At 45.6% G+C, this 14,217-nt stretch overlaps 1 protein-coding gene across 1 annotated transcript; it reads left to right on the top strand.

Moving 5' to 3' along the window:
- Positions 1-1,878, top strand: LOC125507582 (bZIP transcription factor ABI5 homolog). Its single transcript, XM_048672145.1, has 4 exons — positions 1-1,035; positions 1,149-1,220; positions 1,319-1,348; positions 1,502-1,878. Exons 1-4 carry the CDS (start codon positions 82-84, stop codon positions 1,589-1,591), a joined length of 1,146 nt encoding a protein of 381 aa, XP_048528102.1. The 5' UTR covers positions 1-81; the 3' UTR covers positions 1,592-1,878.
- The last annotated feature ends 12,339 nt before the right edge of the window (positions 1,879-14,217 follow it).

Below are 14,217 nucleotides of genomic sequence, written 5' to 3'. Positions count from 1 at the left end.
AGCGGCAAAAGACTGGACCACACACCACAACCCACAAGCAAGAGTAGGTAGAGCGAGACCACAGTGGCGAGGAGAGATAGGATGGCGTCAGAGATGAGCAAGGACGTGAATTTCTCTGAGGAAGAAGTCACCTCGCACCCGCGCGTTCCAGAAGGTGAGGAGCAGACGGTTGCACCGGCACGGCAGTCTTCCATCTTTGCGCCAACGTTGGACGAGCTACAATACTCTATGTGCGAGGCAAGGCGCAACTTTGGGTCCATGAACATGGACGAGTTCATGAGCAACATATGGAATGCCAAGGAGTTCCAAGCAGCGACCGGTGGTGTCTTGGTGGGCATGGAGGTGGCTCCGGTGGTGGGTGTTGATGGAGGCCGAGGTGGTGAAGATGCAGGAGGAAGCAACCTAGCCCGGCAGGAGTCGTTCTCCTTGCCTCCCCCGCTATGCCGAAAGATGGTGGAGGAGGTGTGGGCTGAGATCAACAGGGAGACCCGCCCGGTGCATTCCCAGCCTCAGTCCGCGCGGCCCTCGCCATTGATTCCTGTCGAACCACCGGCGAGGAATGGTGGTGGGGTTGCGGCGAACGAACAGTGGGGGGCGCTTGGAGAGATGACGCTAGAACAGTTTCTTGTCAAGGTTGGTGTGGTCCGGGGATCTGGCACCGGCGGCCAGGCGCCTGTGGCGGTCGGCATGGTCCATGGACAGATGAACCCTACCCCGGCCAACGACATGTTCCAGGTGATGGGTGATGGCATGGTGTTCATCCCCAACGGGTACGCAGGGATGGTCGTGGTGCCGCCACCACCACCTCCTCAAGGTGGGGTGGGTATCGTGAGCCCAGGGTCGCCGTATGGGAGGAGCACCATGACGGAGGTTGACATGATGAACTGTATGGGCGACAGAGCGATGATGGAGAACAGCGGCGCGCGGAAGCGCGGCACTCCGGAGGATCAGTCCTGTGAGAGGAGCATCGAGCGCCGCCACCACCGCATGATCAAGAACCGTGAGTCAGCCACACAATCGCGTGGCTGGAAGCAGGTACTTACTTGGCTGCCAAAATTGTTGGATTTATGCAATGTCATTTCTGCAATGGTGGTAACTGGTAACAAGGTTGGCGACACTTACACTCTCTATCTTTCTTAATCGGGCAGGCTTATACCAAGGAGCTTGAAGCCGAACTAAACCACCTCAAGGAGGAGAACTCTCATCTGAAAGCTGAGGAGGTACGAAGTTGCTCACCAATGAAAACCATGAGAAAATTCAGCTTTCTTAGTCTTTTCAGTTCTTACCGTTACTAAACAGTTTCACTGTTTTGTTGCAGAAGACGATTTTGCTGACCAAGAAACAAATGGTATGTACATTTTCCCACCATCATGTGGCAATCCTCCTACACTCGCCATCACTTGCCAATTGCATGTGACAATCTAAATGCTAGGTCTTCAAACAGTCAATGTGTGTGTGCTGATGAAAACACCTTGTGGATGTGATCTTTTATTTCTTACAGCTAGTGGAGAAGGTGATGGAGCAGTCCAAGGAAAATGTGAACACCAAGAAGGGTGGCGCCCTGTCGCGGCGCTGCGGTAGCTGCATCTAGTGATAGGTGACCCACCATTCAGCTTCCATAGTCCTGCTGGCAGGAGGATGAGAATGAATAATGGTTACCTTTCCTTTCTAGAGCGGGGTGGTATCGTAATTTACTAGTAGTACCTAAAACCCATAAGAACCCAAATGTCTGTGTTTTTCTGGTCAAGCAAGTGAACTTATGTTGTTGTTACTGTTTATAGGTATATAGGTTTGTCAGAAACTTCAGGCCAATGGAACAAAGGAAAGTTAGCAATATGTTTATGTGTACTAGAACTTTAATATGATGTGATGCAATGTGTGTGGTCCATTTCTGATGGGGTCATCACCTTTGTTCTTTTCTGAAGATTTGGAGATGACACACGAGTTGAGTTTAGTCACGTAGGCACACTTTTTCGCATCGGTGAAATTTGAGCCATTCAAATAGTTTTTAAATCCAGTGAATTTGAGCTATTCAAATAAGTGGTCAAATGGGATCCCATGAGACTTGACGATGGTCCCCGTTCGCAATGCTTGGGTAGTCGATTCCCTTTCCCCTCCATCGTGGCTCACTGTTTGAGGGTCCGGATAGCCTTCAGTTGCGCTTCCCGGTTGGCCAACCATGATGTCGATCATCAACCTTCATACTCTTACGGCTATGCATCGGAGGCCAATGGTGATCCTCTTTTTCTCAGAAAAATCCTCCTACACTTACCAACATTTGCGAATTGCTTGCAAGAACCTAATTGCCAAATCTGAAAACAGTTAATGTGTGTGTTGATGGTTATACCCTATGGACGAGATATTTTTACAGATGGTGAAGAAGATGGAACAATCAAAGGAGAACATCAATGCCAAGAAGGGTGATGCCCTGCTGCGGTAGTTGCATCTGGTGAACGGTGACCCACCATTCAACTTCCATAGCCTTGAATCTGGTTGTCTTGTGTGCTTGATGCAACTACAACAACAATGGTGGTGATGATAGCAGTTACATTTTCTTTGCAAAGAGGGATGATATATTAATTTACTAGTGGTACCTAAAATCCATAAAGACCCAAATATCAGCGTTTATCTAGTCAAGCAAGTGAACTTGTGTTGTCGTTACTGTTTGTAGGTGATGATTGGTTTGTGAGAAAAACTTCAAACAAATGGAAAAAAATTAGCAATATGTTGATGTGTACTCCGAAAGTCCCCTTATACTTCTGAGATTAATTGAGCTTAGGATGAACGGTAAATTAAACAAAATTAAAATACATCAATAAACTCTGAATTTTTTTGGGTGTAAACTTTGACAAATGTTCTCAGTGCTTGTAAATTTCATCCCGAAATAACATTCAGTTTTTTTGGCATGACTTTCGCGAATGTTATTTCGGGATGAAATTTGCAAGCATGAAAACATTTGTCAAAGTTTGAACCTGGAATAATTCATATTTTTTTCTTTTTTGATTTACTGTTCATTAGAGAGCATATGAGGTCGGGACTAGATACTATGTGTCTTGTTTACTCACGCTTTAATATGATGTGATGCTATGTGTGTGGTCCATTTCCGGTTTATGTTGGAGTCTTTGCCTTTGTTATCTTCTGAAGAAGTGGAGATGACACACGAGATGAGTTTAGTCACATAGTGCATCGGAGGCTAGGAGTGATCCTCCTTTTCTAAGAAAAAACCCTCATGCAATTACCGTCATTTGCCAATTGCTTGTAACAACCCAATAGCCAAGTCTTAAAATAGTAAACGGGTGTGTGTTTATGGTAACACCATGTGGTCGTGATTTTCTTACACCCGGCGTTGAAGATGATGGAACAGTCCAAGGAGAATGTCAACACCAAGAAGGGTGGTGCCCTATTGCGGCATTGCGACAGCTATTTCTAGAGAATGGTGACACGCCATTTTGCTTCCATTGTTGTGTTGGTAGGAGGATGAGAAGGAACTGCATTCTGGCCATTTTGTGTGTTTGATGCAACTACAACGAAAATTTAGTAGTTACCTTTTCTTTTTGAAGGGGGGTGGTATAGCAATTTATTAGTAATACCTAAAACCCAGAACAACCCAAATGTCAGTGTTTATCTAGTCAAGCAAGTGAACTTGCATTGTTATTACTATTTATAGCTAATGTTGGGTTTGTTAGAAACTTCAGATAGATGGAACAAAATAAAATTAGCAATATTTTGATGTGCGCTCGTGCTTTAATATGATGTGATGCTATGTGTGTGGTGCATTTCGGATGTGTGTGTAGGAGTCTTCTCATTTGCTTGCTTCTGAAGAAGTGGGGCTGACACACATTACTCACGTAGGCACACTTCACTGCGTCGGTGAAATTTAGGCATTTAAGTAATGTTTACATCTAGTGAAATTTGTGCTATTCAAATCAATGGTTACATGGGATCCCGTGAGACTTGACGGTAGTCACCCATTGCAATGCTTGGGTAGTCAATATCCTATCCCCGCCATCATGGCTCGCTTCTTGAGGGTCTGACTAGCCTTTAGTTGTTCTCCTTGGTTGGCCAACTGTGACGGCGATCATCAACCCTCATACTCTTGAGCTATGTGCATTGGAGTCCAAGGGTGATCCTCCTTTTCTAGGAAAAAACCCTCCTACACTTACCACCATTTGCCAATTGCTGGCAACAACCTAATTGGCAAGTCTTAAAAAAGTTAATGTGTGCGTGCAGATGGTAACACATGTGGTCATGATTTCTTTCACATCTGTTAGAGAAGATGATTGAATAGTCTATGATGAATGTCAACACCAATAAGGGTAGTGCCCTGTCGCGGCGCTACAACAACTACATCTGGTGAATGGTGACCTGCCATTCAGCTTCCATAGTTGTGCTGGTAGGAGGATGAGGAAGACTTGCATTCTGGCTATTTTATGTGTTTGGTGCAACTACAATGACATTTGTGGTGTTGATAGTAGAGTTACCTATTTTTCGGAGTGGGGTGGTATAGTTGACAGTGTCCTGGACTAGGGGGTACTCACCACGTCGTCTCCCGACCAGTGGGTCAGGCCGAGGACCCCCATGGCGGTTCACTATTGGGCCAGTTCAGGCAACCCATGCCGCATACAAGGGAGATTCCACAAGGACTTGGCGACCAGGACAAGGACTCTCCTAAACCCTAGGCCTCCGGTGTGTTATATAAACTGAGGCTAGGCTAGTCAATAGATAATCCCATATTCATTAGATCAATCGCGTGGTAGATACATGTACTCTGTACTACACCCTATATGAATACAATCAAAATCAGGACGTGCGGTATTATCTCTTCGAGAGAGCCTGAACCTGGGTAAAATCATGTGTCCATGTTACCATCATTCCAAGACGCCTAGCTTAGGACCCCTACTACGAGATATGCCAGATTTGACACCGACATTGGTGCTTTCATTGAGAGCCTGTTGGGTGATAGCCATGGACCGATGGGATGATCAGGTGATATATTTTCAGTCAGATCTGTTCTACGTAAATTATCTTTTCTATAGATTATTATTGTCGCCTCGTACTATTTGTTCGCAGTGCTAGATCAAAATCAAAAAAACTTCTAGCGGTCATGCCTGATGATCCGCGGTACAACAGATCCGAGCTGTTATGGAGCTACTAGTAGCAGACCTAACTGATGACGACGAACTACACCTGCATGGCCATGGTGGGTTAGAAGAAGCACGCAACATCCTAGTTTTGGAGGATTTGCTACGTAAAGGTGGGTTGACCAACATGGATTCTGACCGGCGGAGGCGTACAGGGAAGATTCCATCTTTCCTTCCTCTACTTTATTATTTACCATATTAAATTATATGCTTGGAGGGAGGCTAAACTTTTGGGTAGTTGTCTCTATGTGTACATTTTGCGTGTGCTAGTCCGGTTTGACTTGATGCGTGCTTACGTGATGCTGTCGACTCCAAATTCGCTATACTTGTTAGCAGATGAATCATCAGGTGCCATGGTTCCAGTTAATTACTCTGTACGGATTATTTGTCCAGAGTATATCCTTTTTGCTGGTGTGCTTTCTTTTCTTTATGTAGACTACTGCGGCCGACATATCTCAACGATCCGGCATCCTGGCATTAATAGTGGCCGTGCCATGCCGTCGACTCCTCAAGCTGATGTCGTCGTCCTAGCCGAAGGGTTCCAGATGAGGTGCACATGCAGGCAGCCAACTAGATTTGCTATACATGGGCCAAACCCAAGGAAAAAGAAAATGTAGTCCGACCGGCGATGCTCAGCCCGACGACACCGTGGAGCTAGCGCACTGGTACTAGTACTATTCCTAGATGCAAATCCATGAGCGCCCACATGTATCTCTTTGTATTGCTACAACAAATAAACCATGAGCTATTAATCCTAGTAATTTTTGCTTGTTTGGGTTTATTTTTCCTGAGAAATTATTACTCTGGTTTGTTCCATCCTCTATACATAGGACTATCAAATGGTTGCCGCATTAACGATGGTTGCGTGATGGTTCGGTCAGTTTCCCGTCCGCAGTTCGGCGAACGCCTCATCGGGGACTCGGATCGCCCTGCGAATTCAGGCTTTGTTACACCGATGCCCCGCATCAATATTGGCTTCGACGCCAGGCCAGATCTCTTTAAAAAATATTTTGCGTAAATTAATTATGCGAGGATTTTTTATATATATTTATATTATTATTTTTTGGACTGCTCTATTTTATCTGTGTAGGTAATCGACTTCGACTGCGTCACGCGGTCTCTTCGGCAAGCCGACGTCGTCGTCCCAATCGGCATAAATCGGCCCGCGTGATCACCTCGTGGGTAGAATTGCCATACCGACATGTTCTGTTGCCTCGGGGACTTCGGCATCGCTGAAAGAGCTCTACCTCATCGGGTGTTTGGCACACGGGCCATATTTCTTTTATTACTCACTTTGCATAAATTATTAATTATGCAACAAATTTTTTTAATTTATTATTATTACTATTATCTCCGGCGTGCACTATTTTCTGTGCACAAGTAAATGATCCGGGTCGGGCAGTGTTGTCACCTCAGCGTACCAACGTACCACGTCACCTCGGCTGGACCGGGGGCTTCGTCATCACTTCATTAACCCACACCGGGGACTTCGGCGTCACATTGCCAGCCTGCATTGGTCGTGCTATATCGCCACTTTGGAGTGCCGAGCTCTTCACTCCGTCACCTCGGGACCAGATTGGGGGTTGGGACCTCATCCCGCCGTAAGCTCGGACCGCGTCATCTACACCGAGCACATTAACCAGCTAAGTCGCTTTCATGCTCAATTTTTTTAATGTTTAATTTTTGTTCGGTTTGACCAAGCATTATATTTGTGTTAAACAAAAAACTTAGTTTGTTAAAAATGTTATTTCTTAAAAACATTTCTCTACCCAAGTTAACTGGGGGCTCTTAAATTTAGATGAGTCGCTTTATGATAAATTATTTCTTCTTAGTCGTTGCAAGTCTTTTTCTATCACTCCTTTTTTGATGCGAGTGTGTGGTCAATAGCCAGTGAGCCTAGTTTCTCTCTCAAAGACGCTTTTAGTTCGTTAAAATGGCCTAATGAGAAGTACTCCGCCTTCGGGATAGGAGGTTGCATCCGTAGGCTGGCCCGATTGAAGTCTTGAGATCGGATGTGTCATATTAATGCACGACAGAAGCACAAAAATTTTAAGACCAATTTGGGGATTGGCACCAAATGACTTGATTAGTTCGGACGTTAAGCTTTTACATAAGGTCTTTGGATTTTCCGGTCAAGCTTTTACATAAGTTCTTTGGCCTTTTGAGCTTATGTTACTTTTTTAGCTATTTGTATGTTTTTCTTTCAGGAAGCGGGACATCCTCATGACCGAGGTGCCCTACATTCTAATTCAACTCGGGATATCTTTTCTGACCCACAGCTTGATATCTTTCTCGACGAACTACACCTCGGTGTTGACAAAATGCACGCCATATCGAGACTAGTTCCCGAGAAGTGCAATGCCAAACGCATTTCAAGCATTGGCAATATGTAACGGGGGGCTGAGACTACAGCCGAACCCACCAAAACCAAGGTACCCCCATGGAGTACTCGGCAAAGCGTCCGCAGACATTGCTTTATATGCATCCATTTTGAATTGTGTCTTCAGTCAACAGTTGGATTGCCTGGCTCCTGTGCTTGCCTCCTATGTTTCGCTTGTTTGGCTCGGTGTGGAAAGGGAGAACCACTGCGATTGTGCTTCCAGCTCGCACGGTTAAGCGCCTCAGTGGAGAAAGCCGAAAACTGACTGTCACAATAAGCGTAAACTGGTCAGCGATCCGATGATTGTGTTAAACTATAAGATTCGATGGAGGTCACCCGTGATAAATGACGGGCCGTTCATAACATTGGCCGAAGTGTTAACGGCTTGACCTCGGCTGACGCTGAACACTAACCTAGCGGCTAGTAACTAGCCTCCCAACTTGAAGCTCCTATGACTAAGCTGAAAGTTATAAAGCCCGCAAATCTGATTGCCTTGTTTCCGCTAACACAACCGCTCCGGGCACCGAGACGTCGGCTAAGGGTTGTCTTGTTACTGCGGAAACACTCTGCGTAGTGATACGTCCTTTGTCTTATGTTTTCTTACTGTTATTTATGATGTTTTTATCCATAATAACAACTTTGATCCGTGGGCATAGACCAACTTAGGCCAAAAGCCTAAGCTTGGGGGAGTACGTATTTCTCACCGACCTTACATTCATGTTCACATACTCATGCCAGTTGTCGGTGCTCATACTTTTTTCTTGTAATATCCATGCTAGTTTATTTTTTTTAAGCATTCTTCTTCTGTGTTTGAAAAACCGTAAAAAAAAAAAATTAGTTGTAGCTTTTAGCTAGTTTACTTTCCATGCCTGTAGTAGGAGTAATTAAAAAGAAAACCCAAAAAAGATTTCTCATTCTTATGTTGCTTGATTGGGAGCATTCCCGTGTAAATAGTTTTGTTTCTTTCTTTTTCTGGGGGCCAAGAGGAGAAGACCATGATGAAAATGTTGAGTGGCTCTCATATGCATTATTGTTGATCTAACAAAGAGCCCATATTACCTTGTCTTCTCCTTGAATTGAATGCTTGCAGATTCCAGCTTAGTCCAATGCACGTGCACTATTATTATTATTATTATCCACACTATTCGGTTGTGCAAGTGAAAGGCAATAATGACGATATATGATGGACTGATTGAGATGAGAGAAGCTGGTATGAACTCAACCTCTCTTGTTTTTTTAAATATGTTAGTTCATCATTCCTAATTCAGACTATTATGTATGAAACATGTTTGCAATGACAATTAGAGATTATAGTTGCTCATGCCATGCTTAATATGCTAGGAGTTTATAATGGTTTACCTTGCATGCCAACATGCTATTAAAATGGTTGTGATGTGGTATGATAGGTGGTATCCTCCTTCGAACGATTCAAGTGGCTTGACTTGGCACATGTTCATGCTTGTAGTTGAAACAAAATCAACATAGCATCTACGATATTTATGTTCATGGTGAATTATATCTATAGCTCTTCAGTGTGAGCTGTATGTGTGTCGCTCTCGTGGTCGCTTCCCCTCTTCTACCTTCATTGTACTAAGCGGGAATACTGCTTGTGCATCCAATTCCATAAACCCCAAAAGTTATTCCATATGAGTCCACCATACCTTCCTATATGCGGTATCTACCTGCCGTTCCAAGTAAATTTGTATGTGCCAAACTCTAAACCTTCAAATGAAATTCTGTTTTGTATGCTCGAATAGATCATGTGTCAACTAGGGTTGTCATATCTTCCATGCTAGGCGGTATTTCTCAAGAGGAGTGGACTCCGCTCCTCACTCACGAGAAAATGGCTGGTCAGGAGTGGACTCCGCTCCTCACTCACGAGAAAATGGCTGGTCACCGGGATTGTAACACCCCAAAATTTTGACCTTGATTTATTAATTAAAATTTTGCCAGGAAATTAATTTCTTTTATTTTCTGGTTTTATCTTTTAATTTCATATCACTCTGTCCCTCTGAATTTTTGAGTTTTTTCCTTCTAGGTGGAAACCTTTCAAAAATATTGTTGGACTTGTATATCTTCCCAAGACCATTTGTTTTGATCAGTGGAATTATTTCTACAATTATTTTTCCTGAGCTTTATTTCTTTAAAAAATGATTTTTTTTCATAAGTTTTAGAGTTCCATTTGCACTACAACCTATTTAAATATTTCTTTAAAAATTCCACCAAAATTGGGGGATGTTAGTAGTAGTGTATAATTCAATTTTATGCAAAAACCCATTGGTGTTCTTTGAAAAATTTGAGCAAATCATCCTCATCTTCATTCTGGTCCAGTTTGGTGTTTTGTACTGCAACCATGTTTTATCTTGCCATATTACCCTTGATTTTTCTCCTGCTTATAGACCAGCCTACCAAACCCTTAAGTCCAGGAGATTGGACCCACTGGAGTATTTTTTGTCCATGCAATAATGCCCTTCACTTTCTGTCCAGAACTGAAGATTTGCAAAACTTGCACTAACAAGTTTCTGGTTTTGCCCAAATAGCCTTGCCATCATCACTTGCACCTAAAGAGATCCCAACCTAGAGATTTGGGCCACCAGAAGAGATGCCTAGAAGCCCATGGCATTCTGTCGAGCACCTTGTGGGCATGGCTAGTTTTGGCTTAGTTTTTAGTTTGCGTTGTGAACATGATCCCCTGACCTAACAACCATGTCCACTAATCTCCTAGCCACCTCTAACCTAGACATGTTAATTGCCAGCCTCACCCAAGCCCTCTAGGCCACCCTGGCTTTCTGTCGAGCATGTAGCATGCGTGCTCTGGGCGCGCCTAGAGCGCACGTTTTGCACACGCACGCAACCGAGCCGCCGCGTCGTGCCCCTGGCCTTTGCTCGCCCGCAGGTCCGCACCCCATTCTCGTCCGCTCGCCAGAACCCTCCAAGCCGCCCCTGGCGCCCTACAGCACCGCCGTCAGAGCCCTCTTGGCGGCACGCCGGCGTCCGCAACACGCCCCTGCCATGGCAGCGCCGCCCAAGCCACAACCGCCCGCCAGCTGCCCTCTGGAACAGCTCGAGCTCATCCATGAGCCCGTCCGCTAGCGCCCGTCGCCGCCACGTCGTCCTACCAGAATAAGAAATGCGGTTCACCGGCGTTCTTATCCGCAGCCGCGGGAACCGACCTCGACCACCTATAAAAGGAGGCCCCGAGCTCGTCCAGACCCTCAGGCGACCTCAGGCCATCTCCCTAGTGCTCCCATAGCCAGCAATCGACGGAGGGAGGCCGTCTGCCTCGTCTCCGGCAAGTTCGGCCGCTGCCACGCTCCGGTGCCGTACGTCGCGAGCAGGGCCTCCCCAGTTCTTCCAGCACCACCGTCCGACTACCCTCAACCGTGCGGAGCCACCCCACCTCTCTAGCCCGATCGGGAGCCACCATAGCTCGAGACCTCGATCCACCCGAAACCACAGTCCGCCGCGGAGCTCGCCGCTGGCGACCGCCTCCACCCCCGCCTGCCTATCGACCATTGGGAGGACCGCCCTGGACCAGTGGATCCATCCCCGCCCTCAGAATCCCGCGGGGAGCCGCCGTTCGTCGGCGGTAATCGCCGGAGGCCCACCACCGCTCGGCCAAAGAAGGAAGGAGGGCGCGGGCGACTTGTCAAACCTGACCAGTGGACCCGACGACCCCACCTGCCAGTGACCCCAGCTCTGCCGACGTGTTTTAAGTGGAAACGTAAAACACAGGAGTACGTCTTCTCTATCTCAAAAGCGTATTCTTATTCGAACCGTTTTTCTTTTTCTGTTTAATTTAAAAATAGATTTTGACTAAAACTTTGACTAGCTATAACTTTTTAAATATAACTCCGTTTGACCTGATTCTTTTTTTGTTTCCCAAATTTCATCTAGTTTATTTCCATATTTATTTGAAAATTTTCCAAACAACTTTTTTGTATTGTTTTGAAATTATGTGTTAATTTAAATTTTCTTAAAATAGGATTTTGAAGAAGGAAGCAACTTTCAAAAAGTGCACCCCCACTTGCATACTCTTGAAGGCAAGCATTCTGAACCCCGGCATAAGATTTGTTGTGTGTTGTTCGATGCTAATACGACACCACCTTGACATGAAGGGTTCGATATTTTATGTGGTGTTATGATCATATTCATGAGTGCATAATGATGATTCCTTGCTGTTGGAATTTGATATGCTTCTGATAGTAATCACCCTCGTATGCCTTTCATGCCTATCGGGAGGAATCCGGGAAAGTCTCTGTCTTGGGTAGACACGAACTTGTCTCTAATAATTCATTGAGACGATTATGTCTGGTAAGGCATGGTGAGGTATGATGAGTGGTGATTCTGTTTGTTGGTGTGAAATATATTTGTTATACTAATCCTGCAGGGAATGCCTTAATATCCTAAGTCGACCGTAGATCGAGTCTTGTTCCAGTAACCCCCATACTTGTTTCGTACTACCACTTGTCCCTGCCATAGGTAGGGTACGGTTCAGTAAGTGGCCAACCCCTTCCTAGCACACACCGTACAGAGAGGCCATGGTGGAAGATACCAGCTGCATCCGGTAGACATGCCACCTGGTCCGGGGCATGGGTGTTTCCGGTTGGAGCCGAGGGGGTAGCTCCCCTAGTTTGCGCGCGTTATAAATTTTGTGATCCCATGCTAGTCGAGGTTGTACCCTCCCCACTTAGAGTTTCACTTAACGGGTGTCGTGGGTGATTCCAGACACCGGTAAGTTAGGCTGGTGTGTGCGGTCAGGTGTGTTTTCAATTAAAAGACCGTAGACGGAATTAGCCCCGATGGACTAAAGGAATCTGTTACTCATGGGTAAAGAGTACACCCTCTGCAGAGGTTATATCTAATCGAATAGCCGTGTTCGTAGTTAAGGACTACAGTTTGGGATGGGTCAAGTGTCGGTCTTTGGAGGAAAAATTGCTAAACCAGAACATTGATCATGACTTGGGACATATGATGATTATGATTATTACTACTATAGCCTAACCATTGGTATTATTTGAATTATTGAGTATCCCTGGGACAGTTCTACCTCTTGGATATTCACTGTGATTATTCTCTTATAAGCCCTTTATGTGGTGTCGCTCAGACGCCCGACTGTGGCATGCTTGCTATTTAATTATTTATAAGCCCTTTATGTGGTGTCGCTCAGATGCCCGACTGTGGCATGCGTGCTATTTAATTATTTATAAGCCCTTTATGTGGTGTCGCTCAGACGCCCGACTGTGGCATGCTTGCTATTTAAATTACTTATAAGCCCTTTATGTGGTGTCGCTCAGACGCCCGACTGTGGCATGCTTGTTATTTAAATTACTTATAAGCCCTTTATGTGGTGTCGCACAGACGCCCGACTGTGGCATGCTTGTTATTTATTTTATTTGTAAGCCCTTTATGTGGTGTTGCTCAAACGCCCGACTGAGGCATGCTTTACATTATTATCCTTTCGAGGCGTCGCTTCAGACACCCGATCGGTGCATCCTAATTCTACTCTCTGATTGCATATTCATGTTTGACATGAATAACCTGCTTGCGTGCATCATGGATTTTTACTTCATGACTGACGTTGTGATCATGGAATATTTCAGAGCATGACTTTCATTTTGTTATATTATACCTGAGTTCATAATGTTTGCGAGTACATTAAAAGTACTCACTGGCTTGTCCCTGGCTATTGTCTTGGCCAGATTTCTTGCATGGAGAGGAGCGTTGCGATGACAGCCCCGGAACCTATGCAATGGTGATAGCTGCCTCGCGAAGATAGGAGTTATCCATGTCAGCTGTTCCTGTGGGCAATGGAGTCCCATAGACACTGATGAACCACAAACCTCTTTCGCCATCAGCCACTAGAAACCTTGTGTTGTACTCATAGGCTAGAATGGTCTTGTACTACATATTTTGTATTTTGCTTGGAATTTCTGTATCAAGTTGGTGCCTCATCAGCTAACAGTAATCCTGGGGCTGCTGGGCACAAGGACCATTTTCTGGGAAATATATCCTGAAAATCCGGTCGCGACAACCTTGGTATCAGAGCCAGGATGACCATTGGCTAATCCTATCTTGGCCAGGTCAATAAACCTAGATTAACCAATCCACCAGACCTTAACCTAGCCCTAGCCAAGCTTCTCGTGTAAGATAGCCACACAGTGACCGGGACACCTTTTGGCAGCCGGTGCCCAACCTATCAGCCTAGCCTGTCAATCACGCGCCAGTGACCAACACCTAAATAGTCTCTTTCGCAAGCGTGCGAAGGAAGACTCCGTCCCATTTTTCTATAAAAAGGGCACGCTACCTCAACCCAGCACATCATAGCCTCTTCCCCAAAATGAGCTATAATGCCTAGCCCCATTATGCACAATGAGACCACAGCAACCAACCTTAGAGGTTTTGTGACCGTGCTAACAAACCTCACCCGCCATGCCTTTGCATTAGAAGAGCCCCCAGAGTATGTTGTGTACCAAGGGCCCATGAGCGGTGAGAGCCGTCAATTCTGGGCCACTATGCATGTCTATGGTAGGGGTCTATCGCCAGAACACCCCTACAGGTTCACCGGGAGGACAACTTCCTTTGAGCCACAAGCTATCCAACTAGCTGCTCGAGAGGCTATAGTTCAACTCTGGCACTTGTCGCCCAGAGTTAACTGTCACTCGTTCTACTACTACCCCAGCCGTGACGGGTATG

The sequence above is a fragment of the Triticum urartu genome, chromosome 1 (genome assembly GCF_003073215.2).
Source record: "Triticum urartu cultivar G1812 chromosome 1, Tu2.1, whole genome shotgun sequence".
In the NCBI taxonomy this organism is placed as follows: domain Eukaryota; kingdom Viridiplantae; phylum Streptophyta; class Magnoliopsida; order Poales; family Poaceae; genus Triticum; species Triticum urartu.
This window is presented reverse-complemented; position numbering and strand designations above follow the sequence as displayed.